The sequence below is a fragment of the Phyllobates terribilis genome, unplaced genomic scaffold (genome assembly GCF_046119375.1).
Source record: "Phyllobates terribilis strain yellow unplaced genomic scaffold, ASM4611937v1 Scaffold_4__5_contigs__length_816908805, whole genome shotgun sequence".
Lineage (NCBI taxonomy): Eukaryota > Metazoa > Chordata > Amphibia > Anura > Dendrobatidae > Phyllobates > Phyllobates terribilis.
Genome location: NW_027362764.1, coordinates 617,676,037 through 617,701,095, shown reverse-complemented (window position 1 = coordinate 617,701,095; position 25,059 = coordinate 617,676,037). Strand labels below are relative to the sequence as shown.

The following is a 25,059-nucleotide window of genomic DNA, read 5'->3' as shown; positions in this document are numbered from 1 at the left end:
GACCATTTTTTGGTGGTTGCTCTCCTGCTGGTCAGCACACATCGCTGTGTGTGACCAGCGGGAGCAGCGATCAGGCTGGTAACTATGGTAAACATCGGGTTACTAGGGGCACACGCGCTCCTAGTAACCCGTTGTTTATCATGGTTACGAGCCTGCTAAAGTGAGCGGTAACCTCCCGCTCACTGTAGCAGAGTTGTAACCATGATAAACGGGTTACTAGGAGCGCGTGTGCCCCTAGTAACCCGATGTTTACCATAGTTACCAGCCTGCTCCTGCTTCAGAAGGCTCGTAACCAGGAGCAGGACATCGTGGAAAGATTCTTTCCACAATGTCGCTGCTCCCCTGATCGTTGGTGAGCCTGCCTGTTTGACAGCTCACCAGCGACCACATAGCGACACAGCAACGATCCCTGACAGGTCGTATCGTTGTCGGGATCGTTGCAGCGTCGCTAAGTGTAACGGGGCCTTTTGAGTCTGTGTGTGTGAGATAAGGGGTCCCTCAGGAATGTCTTTGTCTAAAGACTTAGAGAAAACATAAGGAAGAAACCGAAACTAGAAAGTGAGCGATTCCTAGGAATCTAAAAAGCTGGGTGTAGACAATTACTTTTAGCCAATGAGATGTATGCATGCTAACGTCAGCACATATGTAGAGATAAGTTGAGCCAATTATATTGTTACCATCTATGACTATTAATAACCTATATAAGTGACCTATTGTGTAATAAAACCCAGATCTGCCCTGATGCTCAAATGTATCAAACGTGGTTCTTCCGTGCAAGTATTTGAATTTTACAATTTAATTTGGAACAGGCACAACGTCTCACATTATGTGGCGATGACAGTGGCAAGATGCATGGCACTTGCGAGACGATTCTGATCCATGAAAGGGGTTATCCAGGACTATTTTAATTTTTTTCTTATGGGCCTAAGAACTGTCAGGCAGGTAATTGCTAACTATCTGCCTGTTCTACCCGGAGCTGACTCAGAGCGTTCACAAGCTGCTGTTAATGCTGATTATACAGCTTCACATTAAAAGAGCAGCTCTTCCTCTTCCAGGCTGCTCTGTCGAAGGGGCGTGACTGCCAACGTCATGCTGATTGGCTGCCGGCTCCCCATATCTATGCAGAGGTCAATCAGCATGACATCGGCAATAACTTCCTGTTAACACAGGAGAATGGAAGAGAAACAGCTGCTCTGTTGACTTGAAGTCACTGGAAGCCGCAAAATCACATACTGCAGGATTCATGATCATTCTGAGCTGGCACAGAGAGTTAGCAACTACACGCTTGTATGTTCTTAGGCCCATAAAAAAAAAAATGAAATTGTTCCAGATAACCCTTTAAGAAGAATACGGCACTTGACGGACGCTCCTGACTCATTAAGAGGTGCAAGGCCTCTTAATGAATAAGCGCCTCTGACTTCAGCACGCCTGTTCATCAAGACTGGCGGGAATAATGCTGATCTCTATGAATCAGGGGCCAATGTTTTAATTCTTGGAAAAATAATTCAGAGTAGCATGCCTCAGCTCTGTTCCTTGGTTTCTTACGCCTATATATTTACAGGTTGTATGATAAATTGCTGTGGTATATACTCTATATTTTTGGGTATCTGGACTAGCTTTATGCAGTTTAGACACCTTTAAACTATTATTTAGGTCCTCATTGAGTTGCACGTCAGTGTATTCAATTGTATACAATTAGTTGTGCATTATTAATTGTTGATATTTATTGGGGTTGCTTTATGCATGGCACCGGTCCAAACCCTCACTTGCATACATGAACTCAATATCTAAAGAAGTTCCAATAACCCCCAAAATTACCTGTCAGGTAGAGGTAATTGTTTTTAGTCTGTATGTAACATTAAAGCTTCCTCAATTTATAAGTATTTTGTATTGTGCTTCCATCCTAATTCTATTTTTAATAATTTTTGTAAGAATCTTTTATATACCAGTATTTCACAGGCTTGTCTAATTGTTGTTGAGCAATTTTTAAACGTGCTTTAACATGCTTTTTGCTCAGCAATATAGTCTTGTGTGGTGAGCGAGCATACAGGCCATGGTTGAAATAGTTGCACCTGCTGATTCCAGGTCTTTCTGTAGCTCTCCACAGGTGGTCCTTGGCTCTTGGACAATTCTTCTGATAATTCTTTTCATTCCGCTGAAGCCACTTGGTCATGGCCAGTTTGTGATGATATTATGTTCTTTAGACTTCCAGATTATGGCCCCAACAGATCGCACTGGAGCCTTCAGTAGTTTAGAAATTCTTCTGTCAATCCCATCCGTATGTTTTGCAACAATGAGGTTGCTGAGTTCTTGAGCCAGCTCACTGTTTTTACCCATCATGAGATATTTCTTGTTTGGCACCTTGGTAATGAAACACCTTTTTATAGGCCACCAGTTGATATTATTTTTCACTGAGTGGCGGGATCGCTTTTTAATTACTGATAGATTTCAGCAGGTATCATAACTTTCGATGTCTTTTTGCACTACTCTTTCTTCACATACTCAATACTTTTTCCCTCTGACATTTCTCTTTATTACACATAATTTATGGACATCTATGGTTTAATTTCTTTGCTCACACAAATTTTTTTTTTTTTTAAATCAAAGTGTTTTTATTAAGCATTTCTTACAGATTAGTTGAAAGAGATATTACTATATACTGTCATAAGTCCAACAATAATCAATACAGGAGTCCAGATTGTATGACTGAGCCCAAACACTCGCCCAACAAACAAACCAGGGGAGATGCAAACCAGAGGTTCCTATCCAGACTAGGTAAATCTCTAACTTGACCACAGAGATTGGCACCCTAAAATTATGCAATGGCGCCCCCAATGTCAGCTGACCCCGAGTGCCCTTAACTCCACCTTCAATTATACACAGAGTGTAACCCAAACCAACAGAATGTGTTGCACACAGACAGAAGGTGAGGCACAAGGCTAAGGACGTGTTCACACAGTCATACAGTGGTGTTAAAGTGTTTCCCCCCTTCCTGACTTCTTATTCTTCTGCATGTTTGCCACACTTAAATGTTTCAGATCACAAAACTAATTTAAATATTAGATAAAGATGACAAGTAACCACAAAATGCATCCTTTATTAAGGAAAAATAATCTAAACCTACAGGGCACTGTGTAAAAAAGTGATTGCCCCCTAAACCCAATGACTGGTTGTGGTGCCCTTAGCAGCAACAACAGCAATCAAAAAAATGTCTCTATGCAAGAAAGGTGAAGGCTACAAGAAGAGCAGCAAATCTTGAAATCTCCCATGAATAGTAAATGGATATCTGGCCCTTGCACTAGTTTCACTAACCCTGTAGTTCTGTTCGAATTAACTATACACTTTTACTGTTCGGGTCAATATGACCCGACCTAGTTAAGTCTATTAATACACTTACAGAAGCTAAATGTCAAAATTATTTGAATACCAGTTGCATTATTTAACTGTATCTGAAGATGGTTGGTAAAAAAATTAAGAAAAAATAAATGAGAACTTCAGTTTGCTTTAGAAAAAGGTTGTATTTGTACAGGTTCACTTATTGCTATATTCAGGGATTCTTACATTCAGCATAGAAATCTCTCATGTGTTTTACATGAATATTTACTACAACATGTAATCTTTGTTTTATCACATGAAGATGGACAAATGCTGCATCTTTCCTTTTTAGGCTTTTTAGTGTATGAACTGCTGCTGTCACAGTGTCCATATCTTGATGCCGTACTTTGCTGGCTTACTCTGTATATATTGTGTGAACGAGCACCTACCTCAGAATATCACAGGTTGTTCATCCACAGTGACATTTTCACCAGTTTTGTATCATTTTGGAAGATTCTCTATCCATTTATTCCAAACTTCTCAAATAGTGGCTATTTATTAGAGAATTATCTGATGGTAGCAGAGGACAATTTTCCTTCGTGGACAGAAGGCTGCATGTTCCAAATTACGTTTTTGTTTTTAGAGTGAATTACTTTCCTCGGACTAGTTGTCTGGGTATCACGCCTCATCAGATTCAACTTCAGAATTCTCGTAATCACTTTCCCCGCCAGTAATGTGGCCCTCATTTTTGGACACTTTCTTCAGTTGGATATCTTCTTCAGAAGCTGAGGCGTTGGCAAGCTTTTACAATTCAGCTTCACTCAATGGACGTCTTCGCAACACATTTTTATACAACTTTCTAAATGATAGACACTCACGACTTTCATGGGATAAAATCAGCGTTGAGGAATAAAATAGCACTATATAGATAAACAATAATAAAATGGCAGCAAACATTAACAAGTGTAGCAACAATAAGAGCTTTCGTACTACAGCGAAACAGACCTGCAAGAACTGTACTCAAAGCCCACCCGTCTGCAGTAACTTGTAAATGTATCGAGTGGACGGACCAGCAGGAACTACAGAAATCTATAAATAATAGTAGATGCAATAAATAATTCACAATGATATTATAAATAGTTTGTCTAAAAATACTGCAGGAGATCTGTATAAAACACTATCAGGTCATATTGACCCGAACAGTACATATGCAACAATCATTATTTCATACAGAAAGAGCTAAAATAATAATAAACAAACACTCATAATAACACCTATCCATAAACAAACTTGTCTAACCACGATTTGCAGATCCTCATAATAAATAATCTGTGGCTTCACAAACTTTCTCGGGTCCAATAGACCCGAACAGTACAGCAGGGTTAAAATTTTCCTGAGTGGAACATTCGAGCAAGAAGGGGGAACTTATACTACGATGATGGCACATTCACAATGAGAGATTAAACAACGAGCACCTACAAACCTCCCCTCATCATCCCTGGACGTATACATTTAAAGGGAATGCTTTTCCGCATTATAATACTAACCTCTGGAGTAATTTGTATACAGAGAATGCAAGCTGACCCAATCCAGGACCTGGGCATCAAACCAACAGAATCTCTTGTAACCCTATAATTGCCAGATTAACCTTCTTTACATATTCAAAAATTGCATGCCTTTTTGAATCATCCTTCAGACCTCTAATATTCAAAGAAATAAATTAACTTTTACCCCCATTTTTTAACAATAAAGATAATGATAGAGAGCAGTCAAACACCAGTAGTCCACAGATTCGCAGATAGGCCTCCCCACCTCCCCCCATCACCACCACTCAACCAACCAGCAACTCCCCTTCCATCCCCCGCCCAGTGTAATCATACCCTTACCAGTAAGGGATCGGACATAAAGCTATTCAAAACCATTCTGTGCATGCTCTAAGGCTATGTTCATACATCATGGTGGTTTTTCTAGTGTTCATTTTGTGCAGCAAAGCCTGATCTCTTGCCAGGAGGCAGTTCATGATTTTTGTTGCTGTTATCTTGCTTTTTTTTTTCCACCTGTCCTTTTGTCTCTGCTATGCATGTACATAAAGTTCAGTGAAAAAAAAAAAAAAATAGTGGTTTAGGCACAAAAAAAAAAAAAAAAAAAAAAAAAAAAAAAAAAAAAAAAAACACACACACCACTGAAAACTTGACACCTGCATTTTTTCAGTGTTTTTCACCACCCATTACTTCAAATGGGCGTAAAAACGCTAAAAAGAAGTGACATGCTCTATTTTGCAAAAAAACATGTAAAGCACAAAATCCTGAACAAAAAAAGAAAACCATGATGTGTGCATGAGATTTCTGGAATCTCAGACTTTGCTGGTACTGTAAAACGCCGCTGAAAGTTTGCATAAAAAACGCTGAAAAAAAACCAAACATGCTGTGCATAACAATGGGAAAAATACACATATCTACATTTTGATGACTCCATTTCAGCTGCACTAAAAAAACAGAACGGATAGCTTGTACACAAACTGAGTTCAACAAATCACATACTGAAAATAAAAAAAAATATCCACATTAAACCGGTCAGGAGAAAAGGTTGTAGACGGATACGGATATAGTTAAAACACTCAATGCTCGAACCACAGAGCCAGGAGGCAAGTATATATAATCATTATAATATATAGACACTATACTTACCTCCCGCTGCACTCGCCTCGTGTCCCCCACCCATGTAGTACGTGTGTATATTTGTATTATACATTTATATATAATTAAATGCAGAAAAGTATAAGTAAAAGGACACAAAGAGCAAAACATTTCATTTTAGAGAAACTGTAGAAAACATCATACAAGAGTCTGTTATTTTAGTGGAACCCATAAGGCTCCAAACTATTTAATTGAAATATTGTATTCACAATGTAAAAAAAGAAATGTAAGAGTGATAACTGTCTGCTATGGACATGCGCACCACTCTATAACTCCAGTGCTCGTCGCCTCTATTAGAGGCCAAGTCTGTCATTGTGGCCCAATATCATAGAATGCCTAAGAGCTGTAGTAGGTGAGTAAGCGCTCATCTGTGGGTTTCAAGATCTTCTTTTCCTTCATGTTCACCACCCAGCCAGGAGCCAGGCCAAAAAAGATCTGACGGGGGTCCTTCCGTGTACCTAGCATTTCACACAGTTCATCCTTGGTAATGTCAGGGAGGATGTAGCCATATTTCTTAGCGAGATGTTTCCTTGCCTCAACCACTTCAGTTGGATCTGCCAAGTAGCCACGATTTTCTGCAGCAGTATAATATTTTACCAAGTCTTCTGGCGGGAGCATCCGTTTGGGAATTGGCTTTCCGCGCATAAAAAACGGGATTGGTTTACACAGAACCTCTAGAAATAGAAAATGGGGGAAAAAATATTACAGTAAAATTGCAATAATCTGGGATAGGGATCACTGGGGAGCGGCATCATCACAGCTTAAACTATGGGGGGGGTTTGGTAGAAGTCAACTTAAAGACCCTTGCACTGCGAGGCTGGATCGGCTGTGCAGCTACACGTCAGCAATCATAGCCACAGTGTGCAGATATCGGGGCAGGCACCAGACAGCCGAAACCACTATCCCTCCTCCATATACTCACATGTGGGGGGTTTCATTACCATTGGGTGAGTATTTTATAAAAAATAATACATAATTATATGGAGGTGGTCTCCTCATCACACAGATATTCTCCACTGGCACTGCTTCTATGGGAGAACACGGTGCATCCAATAATGTATAATACAGACATGTAAGAAAGACAAGTCACACTGTGAAACTACTGACTTCACAACTACACATCAGCGTTCAACATCCCTGCAGTGGAGAATTGTGTAATAAATTACAGATATAACCATAAAATTACAGTAGTTACAATTTCCAAATAAAGGAAGACTATTCAATTACAAGGGAGTTCTCAGAACTGAATAAAAAACTATCATACAGCTAAAATATGGCTCAGTGGGTATTACTGCAGCCTTGCAGCGCTGGGGTCCTGGGTTCAAATCCCACCAAGGACAACACCTGCAAGGAGTTTGTATGTTCTCCCCGTGTTTGTGTGGGTTTCCTCCCACTCTGCAAAGACATACTGATAGGGAATGTAGATTGTGAGCCCCGATGGGGAAAATGATGATGTGTAAGGCACTGTAGAATCGATGGTGATATATACGCAAGTAAATAAATGAAAGAATATATATGCCCATGGGTATAAGAATACTCACCAACCAAACCCCGTATGTTCCACCAGCACTGCTGCTCATGTTCTTGTCGGCCTCCTGCCTTCCTCTTATGGCGTGGGGCCGCCGCTAATTTGTTGCAGCCTTCACACACCATCTGAGACAGAATAAACAATCTCGCTTTCAGTTCAGAAAGCAATGAGACCTGCATCCGATCAATGGGCACAGCGGTCAGATGAGGAAGTCAGGAGACGGACAGAACACCAGACAGAGGCAGTGGTGCCGTGCAATAATGGTGATCTGGGAGGGGAGAAGTTATTTTTTTTTGTTTTAATACCGACACATGCCCATTTTTAAATATATAAAAAACCGTAGTGGACAAATTTCCATTTGCTGCAGTTAGTACAGCCTGTGACCACTGCAGCAAATCACTGGCCTGGACAGGACAAGACCACATTTTGGGTGTACAGGCCGGAGCTACTGCAGCCAATGTAAAGAAGGGGAATGAAAGAGGCCAATACATAGGCAATTATTTTAGCTGTAGTGATACCACTGTGCAGCTTTTTAATTACCGTGGACAAACTCCACTGAAAGGGAACCTGTCACCTGATTCATGCTGACCGAACCGCTGGCAGCATGAACCACAGCCCGGCTGAATGACTGCAGCCATGTATGTTTTTCTCTAAATGCTCCAGCATTTCAGAATAAAATATAAAGATCTGTAGCCAGAGAGGAGACTGGTCCAGCTCTACCCATGGCTGACTTTTCCCACTCTTGATTGATAGCTTTCTTACTACGAGAGAACTGTCAATTTCTAGTGGTGGAAAGCCGTAGCATGTCAGAGAAAAATATATGTGGTTGCAGTCGTGCAGACAGGCTCTGGATCATACCGTCAGCAGGCGCCATGGATCAGTTGGGCAGCAAGGAGCAGATGACAGGTTCCCTTTAAATAAATTGATACCAAGTGGATATTCTTAAATGTTGTAAGTAACAGTGACGAAGCATCTTAAAACTTAACTAGGATTTAAAAAGGGGGAAGAGAGAAAGCCAATATATGATCTACTTACCAAGGCTTCGCGGATCATAAAATCCAGTTGTTATAAAACCCCCATTCTTTTCTATAGCTGCAATTGCCAGCTCTGATGCCCACTGGACTTCAATGTTTATCTTAACGCTGAACAAGTTAGCCCCCTGAAATATAACACATGGAGAATTAATCACTAACTGATCTGCACAGTTTGCCCATTAGAAGAGGATAGGCCATCACGGACTTCTGTGTTCCCCCTGATCCTGAAAATGAAGGGGGTGCGGCACTACATCCTAGTGATGTGCAGTAACTGGAAAAGAAAGGAGACTGATCTGCAGGAGCCGGGAACAGACATTACAGTGTATGGAGTGGTCCTGCTCCCTCTCTGATCACTGACCTTCACATCCGGCCGCTGCCAGAGGTAAAAACAGCCGGCACCTCCTACTAATCTGATATGGATATCTATCCTGAGGATATCAGAAGCCTGGAAAAAAACCTTAAAAGCAGAGATGTCCTCAAAATATGTCTAGAGGGTGCACAGGCAGACAAAGCAATTCTGTACCAGCACATGACACGTTACCATAAGGTTCCCTGCGCCTTCTAAAGAATATCTACAGAATACAATGTCTCCACCTAGTGGCAGTATTTGTTTTCCTACGGTCAAAAGCTATTTCATGTAAAATCCCCTCAAAAGACAAGGGGCAGGTTCAATCTCCAGAGGAGACAAAGCTTCTTTACCATAAGAACTATTAACTCCTTAAGGACACAGCCAATTTTTGTGTTTTCAGTTTCTTTCTCCTTTTTCAAATAGTTATCTATTTTTTTTGCACTGACAGAGGTACAAGGGTTTGTTTTTTTCAGGCTGGGTTGTAGGTTTGAATGACACCATATAGAGTAAGGGAAAAACGGCAAAAAAATTCCAAGTGCAGTGAAATGGTGAAGGGGGGAATAAAAAAAAAAAAATAGCAATTCCACCACTGATTTTTGGGTTTTATTTTTATAGCATTAAATTTGCAGTAAAAAATAAAACTTGATTCTCCAGATCAGTACAATGTATTGTTTTTTTTTGTTGTGTTTTTTTTTTACTATTTTTGTTCGCTTTAAAAAAAAACTGAATTTTGTAATAAAAAAAAAAAAAAAAAAAAAAAAAAACCCACACACGACAACAACACACACCAAAAAAAAAAACAAAAAAAACACTAAGCAAGTTTGTTATTGCGGTAATGACACTGACCCGAAGAATCATGGTGACGGGACATTTTACCCTACAGGGACCACTGTAACAACAAAACCCCCAAAAAATAAGTAGTTGCAACAACAACTACAACTTGTCCAGCAAAAAAACAAATCCTCATGTGGCAATGTCAAGGCTCTTAATAGAAGAGGAGGAGTTAAACAAAAAGAGTACAGACGAACAATTGCCTGAGCCTTTAGAAGTTAACAAAAGTGTCTTTGGAGGACCAGAGTGTCTCGAGAGGAGGTGGCAGCAGCTCCTCACTGGTAGCTTCTCATGTTGAACAGCCATCATCGGGTAGGGCCAAAGCTACACAGGGAACTGTCCTGTCCTGGACATTGCAGGAGAGCGCCACCAGGTGCTGACTGTGCAGGCTGACGTGTGGTGGGCTGCATCTAGGGGGCAATCTTATCCGACAACCCCTTAGACTACAACAACTGACTTTGTATCACACAGCACCCCAGAGATTACAGCTCACGGCCGACACTGCAGACCACAGATGCTCTCAGTCTTGGTGATATATGGGGTCATGCGCACTTATAGCCAAATATAAGATCCTACAACTCATTTATTTATAAAGTAAAATACACTTTCAGCGGTCACTTTACCTCTTCTACAAGCTGGACGCCGTAATCCCTCTTTAGTGGCTGTATGGTAACTCCTCGGCCATTCACCAGTTGGGTCAGGTCAATCGGTTGTGAAGGATCGACCCTCCCTAGATCAATGAGGTACTGTAACTTCTTCAAACTCAGTGGCTGATACTGGCGTCGAAAACTAAAAAAAAAAAAAAAAAAAGTAAATAAAGTACACCTGCCAAGAGGCACTCAAAAAACATCATTAAAGGGATGGTCCGAAATTAGTATTTATTTTCATTCTAAAGGTCTCTATACTTTCAATATCATAATAGCTTTTCTAATATGGTTTAATTAAAAAGTCCCTATCCTTCCCTCTGTCATATAAAAGCTTTATTTATTTATTAATACACATTTCGGTCTTGATGCTTTGTTTGAGAACACCCAGAGCATGCTGAGATACTCGAGAGATGTCACCATCAGGGCTGTGGAGTGGGTAAGCCAAACCTCCGACTCCTCAATTTCCATGACATCGACTCCACGACTCCGACTCCCTCATACATGGCTCATGTTTAAGTGATAAACTTACTGTAGCACAGATTCATCTCAGCTAAAAGTCTAGACCCTTAGATCAGGAATAGGACAGACATTTATAGGGCATTTCATAACTTTCCCAAATTCTTATGAATAAAATATTCCCCACAAACTGCATTGAACTACTGTACCCAATTTATTATATATTTTAGGAGTCGGTCCATTTTATACGGACTCCACAGCCCTGGTCATCATCACGGGGCAGAGGCTACGGTCACTGCTACAGCCTCTGTCCGCACCATGAAATGAAGTGTCATCAGTTTGTTTCAGTGGCTGGGCTAGTCCCTGCTCTACTGAGCGTGCGTCTGTTGTCAGTTCCGATGTATGCTAAGTAGTGTTGAGCGAGTATGTTCCCTTTGGAAGTGCATTGAGGTGAAGGGTACATTGCTGGAAAAGGAAAGAAAAAAAAAACAAAAAAAAAACAACTCTTTAAATCTCTTAGTTTGCGAGTGTGAACGAGCTGCGTGTGTCCGGAGCGTAAGTGCGAACGAAAGTAAGTGTGTGACTTGTTTTTCAGTGACTTTGGATTCAGGGAGTTTGGAAGGGAGGACTTAGGACTGAATTGCTGACTGTATTTCATTCTCTCTTTACTTAATGAATCCACCTGACCTACTTATCTGATTCCCCCGTCCATACTTGATACTTAACTGATCCCCCGCCGATATCTAATTGATACACTTGCACATCCCTAATTGATCCCCGTCCATACACCTATATATAAATAATTGTGTTTTGTACTTGTATATATATACTGACTGTATCCCCATATTTAGAATGACGTCCATTTTGGCCGCAGCCGTGCAGTGTACATCTTGCGCAATGTATGCATTCCGTGAGCAACCGCTCAAGGATCCATACTGCTGAGAGAGATGTGAGCATATCGTGCACTTGGAAGCCCAAATTCTGGATCTAAGTGCTCAGATAGCGGTACTGAGGAGCATCGACAACATGGAACGGAGTTTGCTGCTCACCGAGCAGACACTCAATGGGTCAATACTGGGGGTGGAGCATAGAGGGGAAGTGCAGGCTGAACAGGCAGGGAGCTGGATAACAGTTAGGAGGGATAGAGGGAAGAAGTATAGGAAGGCTGGTTCAGAACCGGCATTATTGGAGCACGACAGATCCTCTGACCGCCGGGGGAGTGTAGGGCAGGCAAGACAGGTTCTGGTAGTGGGTGACTATTATTAGGGGGGACAGACAGGGCAATCTGTCACAAAGACCGGGATTGCCGAACGGTGTGCTGCCTCCCTGGCGCTCGAGTCCGGCACATCGCGGATCGGGTTGACAGGTTACTGGGTGGGGCTGGCGAAGACCCAGCGGTCATGGTCCACATCGGCACCAATGACAAAGTGAGTGGTAGATGCAGGGTCCTTAAAAATGATTTCAGTGACCTAGGTAGGAAGCTTAAGGCAAGGACCTCCAAGGTAGTTTTCTCAGAAATACTACCAATCCCGCGAGCCACACAGGAGCGCCAACGGGAAGTTAGGGAGGTGAATAAGTGGCTAAAGAGTTGGTGCAAGGCAGAAGGGTTTGGGTTCATGGAGAACTGGGCCGACTTCGCGGTCGGCTACAGGCTCTACCGTAGGGACGGGCTGCACCTCAATGGGGAGGGTGCAGCGGTGCTGGGGAAGAAGATGGCTAAGAGATTGGAGGAGTTTTTAAACTAGAGACGGGGGGGGGGGGGACCAAGGAAATAGGTGGGATGTGAGGCAAGCAAGGGGGAAGGGGAGAAGTGAATATAATGAGGGTGGAGAGGGGGGTGGGGATAGTACAGTTAGATCGTTAGAGAAGAATAGGATGCTAAATAACCCCAAAGTTTTATCTTGCATACTGACCAACGCAAGAAGCCTGACCAATAAGGTGGATGAGCTGCAGGCGCTTATATCGGAGGAGAGGTATGACATCGTAGGCATAACAGAGACTTGGCTAGACGATAGCTACGACTGGGCGGTAAATTTATTAGATTATAGTTTATTTAGAAGGGACCGGAAACAGGGGAAAGGCGGAGGAGTCTGCTTATATGTAAAGTCATGTCTAAAACCCAGACTAAGGGAAGATATAGGAGAGGGAGAAGAGGGGGTCGAGTCCATGTGGGTAGAGATAGAGGGAACTAAAAATAATAATAAAATATTACTGGGGGTCTGCTATAAGCCACCCAATATAACAGAGGAGAATGAGAATCTGCTATTAGGACAAATAGACAAAGTAGCAAAACATAATGAAGTGATTGTAATGGGGGATTTCAACTACCCGGATATTGACTGGGAAACAGAAACCTGTAGATCTCAGAAAGGAAAAAGGTTCTTGACAAATATTAAGGATAATTATCTCTCCCAACTAGTGCAGGAACCAACGAGAGGGAAGGCCGTGTTGGACTTAATATTGACTAATAGGCCTGATAGAATAACTGAGGTACAGATAGGGGGGCACCTAGGTAATAGCGATCATAATATTATCGACTTCAAAATGCCCTTCAGTAGGGTTATCAATAAGGGAACAACAAAAACATTAAACTTTAGGAGGGCGAAGTTTGATCAGCTGATAGAAAGCCTTCAACTTATTGACTGGGACAAAGTTCTTAATCAAAGGAATACGAATAGTAAATGGGAAACCTTCAAAAGAATTCTGAATACTCAGTGCGAGAGGTATATACCGTATGGGAATAAAAGGGCCAGAAATAAGAGGAAACCAATATGGTTGAATAAGAACGTAAAAGGGGCGTTAAATAGCAAAAAAGAGGCATTCAAGAGATTAAAACAGGAAAACAGTAAGGAGGCACTAATGTGTTACAAGGCAAAAACGAGAACCTGCAAAAAAACAAATAAAAATAGCGAAGGAGGAAACAGAGAGACGTATTGCTAGGGAAAGTAGATCAAATCCCAAACTGTTCTTTACGTATATAAATAGTAAAAGGATTAAATCGGATAATATTGGACCGATAAAAAGTGAGGAAGGCAAAATCATAGAGAAAGATGAGGATAAAGCTAATCTATTAAATAATTTTTTTTTCGACAACTTTCACAAAGGAAATAGAACTAACAGGAGAAATGAGAAGTGACAAACTTAATCCTCCACTAAGTATGACAAATCTAACCCAAGCTGGGGTACAGAAACGCCTCAGTAACATTAAAATAAACAAATCACCAGGACCTGATGGCATACACCCACGGGTACTAAGGGAACTAAGTAATGTGATAGACAGACCGTTATATCTTATATTTAAGGACTCTGTTGAGACTGGGTCTGTACCACTTGATTGGCGACAGGCTATTGTAGTGCCAATATTCAAAAAGGGAGCGAAAAGTGACGCCGGAAACTATCGGCCGGTGAGTCTGACGTCCGTTGTGGGCAAAATTTTTGAAAGCTTCATTAAAGAGGCAAATTACAGAGCATCTTGATGCTAATAATCTATTAACCCCGAACCAACATGGATTCATGAGGAATCGCTCCTGCCAAACAAACCTGATTGACTTCTACGAGGAGGTTAGCTCTCGAGTAGATCAGGGGGAACCAGTGGATGTCGTGTATCTCGACTTCTCAAAAGCGTTCGATAGCGTGCCACATAATAGGTTGGTATACAAAATGAGAATGATGGGGCTGGGGAAAAATGTCTGCAAGTGGGTAGCTAACTGGCTAAAGGATAGAAGGCAGAGGGTGGTTATAAATGGAATATACTCAGATTGGGTAAGCGTCACTAGTGGGGTACCACAGGGGTCTGTACTAGGCCCAATGTTATTTAATATCTTTATTAACGACATAGTCAACGGGATAAATAGTAAAATATCAATATTTGCAGATGACACAAAGTTATGTAAAACAATTAATACAAAAGAGGACAGTGCAGACCTACAGAGGGATTTGGATAAGCTGGGTAGGTGGAGCATTAAATGGCAAATGAGGTTTAACGAGGAGAAATGTAAGGTCATACATATGGGAAGGAAAAATGGAAGTCACCAGTACTCACTGAATGGGAAATCATTGGGGAATTCAGAGATGGAGATGGACTTGGGCATCTTGTTTGATAGCAAACTAAATTGGAGTGCCCAAAGTCAGGCCGCTGCTGTAAGGGCAAACAGGGTAATGGGATGTATCAGAAGAGGTATAGCTGCAAAGGATGAGAACATTGTTCTTCCACTGTACAAAGCACTGGTCAGACCACACTTGGAATACTGTGCTCAGTTATGGGCCCCAATATATAGAAAGGATATAAATGAGCTTGAAAAGGTACAAAGGAGGGCAACAAAATTAATAAGGGGAATGGAGGGACTGCAATACCCAGAGAGGTTGGCAAAACTAGGACTATTCAGCCTGGAAAAGAGAAGGTTGAGGGGGGACATAATAAATGTGTACAAATATGTTAGGGGACAGTATAGAGATCTTGCCCGGGATTTGTTCAAAAGGAGGGATATTACGGTAACAAGAGGGCATTCACTAAGACTGGAAGAGAAAAGGTTTCAGCACCAGCATAGGAAGGGGTTCTTTACGGTAAGAGCAGTGAGAATATGGAATTCACTGAGTGAGGAGACGGTAATGTCAGATTCACTACACCAGTTCAAGCGGGGACTGGATGCTTTTCTAGATACCAGGCAGATTTCAGCATATACTTAAAAATAAAATAGTAGGTTGATACAGGGATTTATTCTGACTGCTGGTTTCAGAGTCGGGAGGGAATTTTTCCTCAGGTGAAGATTGGCTAAATCATTTGGGGTTTTTGCCCTCCTCTGGATCAACTTTAGCAATTACAGAACTAACAGGTCGAACTTGATGGACGCAAGTCTTTATTCGGCTTTACTAACTATGTTACTATTAACCCTTTCGCTGAATATGCTCGGGCCGAGCTCCGAGTATTTATAGCTGCTCGGTGATATGGTTGAATCGCTCCCGTGTGCATGATTTGCGACTGTTTGACAGTTAAACTACATGTGACGAATGTCTATTTCTTACACATTCCTGCCATGCAATATAGCTGTCAAACACGGGAGCAATTCAACCATATCACCGAGCAGCTATAAATACTCGGAACTCGGCCCGAGCGTACTCGGACAGAACATAATCGCTCAACACTAGTTTTAACATGTGTTTTTCCAAATGCATTGAGCAGGCAAATCCGCATGCGGAAACGCACAAATAATGGACATGCTGCAGATTTTTCCACACTGAAAATCCACAGCGGAAATTTCCGCAGCACGTGCATAGAACATGCGGATTATCATTGGGGACCATGGGGCACGTATTACCAAGCGTTTTTAAAGCGTTTCCGCTGCAGAAATTCTGCAGGAAAAACGCATAGTGGGCACACAGCCTAACTGTGCACTATTCTTCTCAGTGCAGAGTCAAAGTGCACTCTCATTCATGCCGACAGAGTGCACATCATAAGGAGATTGTTCTCCGGGCTATCTCCTTATGATGCGCACTGGCAGTGCACTTTGTTGCCGGCTCTTCACTTCTAATTAGAGTTAGCAAGGAAGTGCACTGTCACTGTGCACTGAGAAGAATAGAGCACAGTAAGAAAGGAGCTCCTACTGAGCATACGTCAGAATTAAACACAGGTGCATGCTCAGAACAGCATGATGCAGAAAAAAAAGACAAAGAAGAATACCAGCTCACCCTCTGTTGCTTGTATGCAGCCCAGGGTCTGTGATCAGCGCTACTGCAGCCGTTCTGATAATTGCTGAGAAGGAAGAGTTGATTCAGCGCCCTGGAAGCCAAGGTTAATATACTCCACAGTAAAGGGGAACATAGGGAAGCAATTAATATTTGTAACTACCAGACGCATTTCGAATGTAAAAACATTCTTAGACTTGGTATGAATGAGTGTTCAACAATGGAGGAAACACCCCTTTCTTTATACCTGATTCAATTAGTAACAGACATCACAGGTGAGTAAGATTTGCAGAAAATAGTTGTGTGAAGATAAAAGCAAAGAGAGAAGGAGGAAAAAATAATTTTTTGGTAGTTACAAATATTAATTGCTTCCCTAAGTTCCCCTTTACTGTGGAGTGTAATCTCCATCATTTTGTTGACCTTATCTCTTGGATTTTAACCATGAAAGAAATAAAGTATTCACATGTTTTTAATTAACCTTGGCTTCCTGGGCGGTGGATCAACTCTGCCTTCTCAGGACAGCAGGGACCAGCTCAGCCCCTAAAACAGACCTCACTGGCGAGGTTTCGCTTCAGGGGGGACACGGAAGCTGTGGAAGTGACCACAGTCTCTGCCACCTGATGACGTCCAGTTTGAGTATTGCAGCATGCACTGGGTATTCTCAAAGGAAGCGTCATCAAAACAGATATGGGTAAAAAAAGAAAAAAAAAATTAAAATAGAGAGGGAAGGGTAGGGACTTTTAATGTAAACCATATTAGAAAAACTACTGTAAAAATCAGGGCTGTGGAGTCGGTAAGCCAAGGCTCTGACTCCCTCATACACGGCTCATGTTTAAGTGATAAACTTACTGTAGCACAGATTCATCTCAGCTAAAAGTCTAGACCCTTAGATCAGGAATAGGACATTTCATAACTTTCCCAAATTCTTATGAAAAAAATATTCCCCACAATCTGCATTGAACTACTGTACCCAATTTATTATATAAACCATGAGTCAGCATGTGTAACACATAACCACAGAGAAAGTAAGAACAGACCATTGGAGAGTGGGAGAGATTAAAAAGTAACGTTTTTTTTTTTTATTATTCTATAACAAATCTCGTTGCAAGGAGAAAAAAAAAAAAAAAAAAAAAAAAAAAAAAAGATATTAGACAAACTGGGCCGACATTGCTCAAGGGTTCTCACCTAAGGGGAGCACTGACTCTACAGTCTAGTCTGAGATATAACAATGTACAAGTCATCCCAGCTATACCAATTGTTATGCTGTAATCTTATTATAGCTTTAGGATAGTTCCTTTAGCGTCATGGCATTCCCGGCGGGGAACCTTCACATTGAGGAACCCCAAACAATGCGGCAGTAGAGCAGTGCTGAAGAATGACCCAATATACGGTCTCTCCCAACTACGACACAGTCAGGTATATACATGTCCACAGGTGCTAAGGATGCCAAGTTGTGGCAACTTCTAGAATTGGTTTGTACTGACCTGTGTCCCTCATTGAATCCATATTTAGGGATGACCAGGTAAAAGGGTGTCTGACCTCCTTCAAATCCTAAGCGTGGACGGTTACCCCTTTGCTTCTCGCCTTTATGGCCCCTGCCGCTTCTATTTCCACCATGTCGGCCACGTCCTCGCTTTTTTTCCTACAACAGATAAAATGACATCGAGGAAACAATGGAGTAAGTTGGAAAAACAGGACATATTATCTAGTAAGTGTAAACCTGACATCAGCAGAGACTGATGTACAGCACAGTGTCAGGTGTGCAAGGTCTCATCCACTGCAAGGGGACATCGCAGCAAGACCCTCACACCTGCCACTATGTATACAGTATGCAGGAAAGAGGAGAAGCAGCAGCTGAGGCACTCATCGAGCAGCGGACCTAAGCCTGGGGTCAAATGAGCCGTACTGTCATCCATATTGCAGCCCCTGTCCGTCTGTAGATCAGTATGGCATTTGTTTTTCATGTGAACAATTTAATAAAAGACATATACAGTTCCCGATGTTAATTGTAATGCGTCCGTGAAATACACATAGCATCAGGACGTGATCAGTTTTTAAAGCGCCACTCCAGCGGTTTTTATTTCAGCCCTGGAGTGGTGTCACTAATCCAAGTTTCCTGTCTGAGGAGACCCATCACGCTGACTTGCATTGGTCGGTGGACTGTCCCTACGCCATCAGATTTGTATGTCTGAATCAGCCCCAAGGATACGATCAATATTCTGGTCCAGCAAAACCCCATTATCCACTTTACGATCAGGTTTTCTCCATTTATTTGCGATCCTCCCCCTTCCAAGAGCCATAACTTTTTATTCTACGTCCTTATAGCCATATGAGGACTTGTTTTTTGAGGGAGGAGTTGTAGTTTTGAAGACACTATTCACTTTACCATAAATTAGACAGAAGTGTGGCATCATCATCATCAGTACACTACACCTGCAGTGAAATAACACAATTCTGCCATCTTCTTCCTTTTTGCGGCGTTTATAAATAAATACGACCTGGTGACAAGATGCCTCAGGTCAGATCACAGGGAGATGAAACTCACAAGGATCATTTACATATATAGAGATTCTGGGGATTAAAAAAAAATGCATAACTAGAAAAAATAAATATTTGGTCCGTGCCCCCCATGTTCTGAGACCTGTAATGGTTATTCTTCGGGTGTTTTCCCCTCACATCGAGCTGTGGTTTGGATACGGATTTGGGTTACAGGACTTTTTTGGGAGAGCAGCATCTGAAACACTGCAATTGATTTTTGTTTAGTTTGGACATTCACCTTCTGGGATAAATATGTTTCATTAGTTTGGGCAATAGGACAATGCGTCACTTTATTTCATCGTTCGTTACAATTTGCCAACTCCATTTCCTTCAAGGGGGGAATTAAGATAGATAGAGATATATATATATATATATATATATATTATATATAATTGTCTTATCCCGTCTGTCTGTCTTTCTGTCCAGGAAATCCCGCGTCGCTGATTGGTCCGGCCGCGGCCAATCAGCGACGCGGGATTTCAGAAAAAGATGGCGGCCGTTAGCGGCTCATCTGCCGCACGGAGGTCAGTGGCGATGCAGCCGGGAGATGACCGGCGCTATGCGGTCATCTCCCGGCTGCTCGCAGCAGAACTACCCCGACCGGCGGCGCCGCTGACCTCCATGCGGCCACCGTCGGGAGATCAGCGGCTACGGAGCTGATCTCCCAACGGCAAGTGTGAAGGGAGGACCGGGGAGCGGCGCCGCCGGTCGGGATGCTTCTGCTGCGAGCAGCCGCTCATCTCCCGGCTGCTCGCAGCGGAAGTACCCGCACACGCAGCGCCGCTCCCCAGTAAAACGATTCGCTGGTCGCGACCAATCAGCGATATTGGCGTCAAATTTGAACACCGCTCTGCACAGAGGTCAGCGGCGATGCAGCCGCAGTACCCCGATCGGCGGCGCCACTGACCTCCATGCATCTCCCGACGGCAAGTGTGAAGGGAGGACCGGGGAGAGGCGCCGCTGGTTGGGATACTTCTGTTGCGAGCAGCCGGTCATCTCCTGGCTGCTCGCAGTGGAAGTACCCGCACAGGCAGCGCCGCTCCCCGGTCCTCACCAATACAATTTGCTGATTGGTCGCGGCCGCCGGCCGCAACCAATCAGCAATTTTGGCGCCAAATTTAAACACGCTCTCTGGTCCTCAGTAACACTGCCGGCCACGACCAATCAGCGATATTGGTGCCAAATTTAAACACCACTTTCCTGATTGCGCCCAGTCAGCCCATACATATTCTAGAATACCCGATGCGTTTGAATCGGGCCACCATCTAGTATGTATGTATGTATGTATGTATGTATGTATGTATGTTATATATAAATTTTAATGTTTTTTCCCCAGCTTTCAATAGCCCCCCTGGCTCCAGCAGCTCCTCAGGTGCAGATATGTAGCAGGGCCGCCATCCGCTGTGTAGGGGGGCTCGGCTCATGTATGGCGGAGGTCACCAAGGGGTTAAAGTCTGATTTCCGTCTGAAGTCACTCCCAATTCACAATGAAGGCGCGACGGCCCAAAACCTCTGCTGTCATACAGATAGGAACCATCAATGGGGGTCAAGTAGGAGAGAAGCCCTTAGCTCTGGCTTAGTCTCCGCCCCCTGGACTCCACACAGACTTTACAGGGCATTTCCATTCCAGGCTTATTCGCTGCCCCTCACTCCAGGCCCAGGACCCTTTCTCCATGTGCTCACATACTTCTGCTCATCAGCGGTGATCGCTATGGCGGCGGATCCAGCACTGAGCTTACACGTGTCAGTGACAGCTGCAGCAGGACAATGGCGGCCGCGCCCCTCTTCCACCCGGATCCCGCTTACCCTCTGCCTGGCCCCAGGGTTTGGCCTCAGATTGGCCAGGGACACCCGCGGGAGGCTTTTCAGCAGCTCCCCCGCTTTCTTGCCGCTGCCGCCGGAGGCCGCCATGTCTACATGCTGAAGGACAGGGGAGGTTAGGACCACGTGACGTGCACTGCCCTGTGAATGAGGCTGTTTGTCGTCAACGCTTTACCGCTTTGTCGTGAAGATGACGCACTTCGAATCCGCCATGTTTGTTGAGGGCAGCCGTCCCGCTCTGCTCTCCTGGAGTCACTGTAGCTGATGTGTATTCTAATTGTGGGACAAAGTCACACGGTCATGGCTGATAACCCGTCCATCAAATAGGCTATGAGCATAGAGACATGGATTACACATAGAATACCTATGTTTATAGGGGAGAGGCTTCAGGGGCTCTCCGGCCACACACTGGTCAGTGCAGCCGGCTTGTTCCAGGGAGCAGGCTCCAGTTTTGGGATCCCTTTATTTCAACCACCAATATCACATACTGATGTAAAATACTGACCAAATACTGGACGTGTGAACGTGGCCTAAACATATCTTCAGGAGCAGTGTTTGCCCAATGAAGTCAATGGCTCTGTGAATAACACCAAAGCGCAGGGACGGCATCCATCATGTGTGATCTGTGCAAAGAAAAAAAGTCCAGCCGTATGACATGCAGCTCGCGAGACGTGGACGTGCGGAGGGAAAGTGGTACTTGTGATTATACATATATCCCTGTTGGATTTTTTTCCAGTAGTGGTGGTTGCGGCTCACAACGTGACCCATTAGATGACGGCTGCCGCGTCACACGTCATCTTTATACTTCAAACCACAATAACATGAACTGTAAATGCAATTTTAAAAAAATACAACAATTTTTTATTTAATGGATGATCTTATTTGGAAAACTAAAACGTTTGTTTCGTTAGTGTAATCATTTTTTCCATCAGCATCTTATGAAATATGGGACGCTTCACCCAAATACATGCTCTTTGTCAGGTACAAGGCGACATAGAGGGATAAATAGATGCCGGCACCAATCAGTTCATAGGAGACTGTATACAGGACTAAATGAGAAACCGTTAGTTCTATTAGGCCGGGGTCACACGAGCGCGTATTATTTCATCACAGAGAAGCAGAACGAATATGCAAATCACACGCTGATCAGTGGCAACATAGTGGGATCCAATTCTCTCGGATCAGGAGAAGATGGAGAAAAAAATTACTCCATCTTCTCTGTTCTGTTAGTCCGTGGAAATCAGACTGCACTCAGATGTCATCCAAGTGCAGTCCAATTTTTCTCACGCACTCACTGACTTGAACTACCGAGTGTGATCCGAATATCTGATCAAACCTGGGCATGCTGCAATTATTTTCTCAGACCACCTCGGTCCAAGGTAAATATCGGACTTGTGCACAACCCCATAGCATAACATTGGTCCGAGTGTAATCCGATGTTCTGTCAGATCACACTCGGACCAATAATATGGTCGTCTGCATGATTCCTTAAAGGGATTGTCCACTACTTTATCATTGATGATCTATCCTCAGGATAGATCATCAATGTGTGATCAGTCGGGGGTGGCGGGTGTAGGACCCCGGCTGATCAGACATTGATAACCTATCCCAAGGATAGATCATCAATGATAAAGTAGGGGACAATCCCTTTAACTGCATGTCAGTAAGAGGAATAGAATAAAATATGAATTGCTGTGCATTAATGAGGGGGCAGGGTTCCCATGAATTGATTGGTGCCTATTTATACCAGGGGTGGGGAACCTTTATCTGCCAGGGACCTTTTGCATATTTATACCATCATTCGTGGGCCATACAAAATTATCAACTTGAAAATTTATCCTGCTATACTTGCTGAAACATTTCATTACCTCACCCCTAGGTGATGGCTGGAACTGCTTCCTTTGATGAGGAGTGTGATGTTAGGTGTTACTACTCGCAACTGCTTTTCCAGGTTTATGTCAGTAATTCTGGAGCGCTGGCAACTCTTCATAATGGTACGATGTGAAATGAACTGCTCATAGCAATAAGTTGTCCCTAACACAGATGAATATTTCATTGGTGTCCACCTCGCTGGTCCACTGAGGCCAAGGAATAACAAGAGAGAAGGGGATAGTGTAATAAAAAAAACCTGTTTATTTAATAAATATTTTAAAACCGCCAAAGGATATGAAATGTGGAGGAAGATTCAGTATATTGTTATCGTAGACTGGAGTACTGAGACTTGTAGAGGTTATAAGGATTCTACAGGATCCGGAGCCCACAGATACCTGTAAACAGTAGAACCTATAAATCAATGGGTTTCAATACCTGTGCAGGATTAGCTGTTTCAGTAGAAGGTCTACCTGTACCTGAGGCCTAGATAAAAGCGACTCCGGTTCTGCTGGATTTGAGGGATGTGTAGTACGTCTTTTACCAGGGTGTATTGATGACTAGACTAAAATCAAAGAATACATTGTTATAGAATAGCGTCTAGTAATTGTAATACGGCTTAAGTTATGAGAGGTTACCTGGTTGAGTAGAATTTGATGATTTCTATCTGTGGTCCAGGTGTCCTCGGGGGCCAAATGTGATGTTTGGGATTCAAGGAGAAATGTCCTGTAGGGACTAAAATAGATGGTTAGGTACTGAAAATGGGAATGCATAAGGGGTCAGTAGGACTGCATTAGTTTATTAGTATAGAGTTACCATTCATTGTATATTGTTGTAAGCAGTGGTAATTAAACCGGTGTTACAGGGCTCATTCCCTTAAAGAGCCATGTGCTTGAAGTCTTAGGTGGCTGTGTTCTTGATTGAGCACTTAAGTGGGTTGTAGTATTTGGCCCAGATGTCCCAAGGACCAACTATGTTGTACGGGGGCAAGAAATATAACCTTGTAGGAACTGAAATAAATTGTAGATATTTATACACTAGATTAATGAATTTACTCAATTATGGAAATACATTAGGATATAATTAAAATGCCAGAATTACCAGCTGTAGTTAGTTATCATGAATTAACTGGTGATTTAGGGCTTGCTTCCTTGGGGAGTTGTGCCCTTTTAGTAGCTGTGCCCTTTAATGAAATATGTTCTGATCAGTCTCAGTCTAGGCTGTGAACCTAGATCCTATTTGCACAGGTGTACAGTGTCCATTTTAGGACATGATCAGATATCGAAATCAAACATCAGAATGATGTCAGTTTGAGGCTAAATACCCCGTCTGACAGGTGATTCTGCTCAATGGTAAGGCATCAGCCTCTGAAACTACAGTGTCAGGGTTCAAATCCCAATAGGAATATTATTATTTTTTTTAATTATGCCTATTTAGCTCACAAACTACAGGGGTGTTTTACTTTTAATATCTGAAATTAAAAATTGTCATCCTGACGTGTTAAGAGTTTCAGACACGCTGTCTAATTGCATGGTAAATTACATAGCTAAAGTAAATTGGGGGGCACTAATTTACTACATATCTATTTCAAAGTGACTGTACATTTGCATAATTTCTTAAAGGGGTCTAAAAATGACATTTCTTTATTGTAAATTTTTCTTTCCATCCACCCAAGAACTGGCTGCAAACTCCCAATTTACTTTTGCTATGTAATTACTATTATATATGACTACCTAAATAATCAAATAATGATCCTACAGTTTAATGGTAAGGCATCTGTGTCACACATAGTTTTGGTTTGAAAGGATAATAATAGTAATAATAATAATTAATAATAAAAAAGGTGGTTTTAATTGCAGTAGGATTTTACTTTCCCACACATAAGCAGACAGATGTCCCTTAGAGAGGTATTCACATTGGTAGGGTCCTGATATTTTGAGAAACGCCTTGCCGCGGCTACCAGGTACACATGAATTGGCCAATTTATGCGCTAAGATTTCTCATTTATTTCTATTTTCTATATCAGTAATGCTATTCATACTTCATATTTACATACTTAGCGTTGCAGTGTGCTACTTTATTTGTTAATTGTATATGGAGGTAGCTGCTCCTAGTAAGCACCTGTTCACACCTATTTCTTGTATTGGAAGTGCCGTCAGTTTTTTATGTTTCTTTGTTTTTTTGTAACGCTAAGGTATTGATGGTGGTAGCCTTTGGTTAAGAATTTTGTTGAGAGGAGATCGGCCTCAGTATTAAAATCTTGTGGCTCTGAGCAGTTCCTCTGAAGTCTCAA

The 25,059-nt window shown here is 42.5% G+C and overlaps 1 protein-coding gene across 1 annotated transcript; it reads right to left on the bottom strand.

Annotated features, from left to right (window-relative positions):
- Positions 1 to 6,164: 6,164 nt before the first annotated feature.
- MRPL15 (mitochondrial ribosomal protein L15) lies at positions 6,165 to 21,051 on the bottom strand. The gene is made up of 5 exons (XM_073679300.1): positions 20,883 to 21,051; positions 18,023 to 18,180; positions 10,377 to 10,542; positions 8,575 to 8,698; positions 6,165 to 6,685 (listed from the first exon to the last, which is right to left on the bottom strand). Exons 1-5 carry the CDS (start codon positions 20,985 to 20,987, stop codon positions 6,348 to 6,350), a joined length of 891 nt encoding a protein of 296 aa, XP_073535401.1. The 5' UTR covers positions 20,988 to 21,051; the 3' UTR covers positions 6,165 to 6,347.
- Between the last annotated feature and the right edge of the window lie 4,008 nt (positions 21,052 to 25,059).

What these genes read in the sequence shown, in the direction of transcription:
- MRPL15 (XM_073679300.1), bottom strand. Translation starts at nt 20,987, where the DNA reads ATGGCGGCCTCCGGCGGCAGCGGCAAGAAAGCGGGGGAGCTGCTGAAA. An exon ending in GCGTCCAGCTTGTAGAAGAG is followed by an intron (nt 8,699 to 10,376) that starts GTAAAGTGACCG and finishes GTTATATTTCAG; the next exon opens with GGGGCTAACTTGTTCAGCGT. An exon ending in TTATGATCCGCGAAGCCTTG is followed by an intron (nt 6,686 to 8,574) that starts GTAAGTAGATCA and finishes TTCTATTTCTAG; the next exon opens with AGGTTCTGTGTAAACCAATC.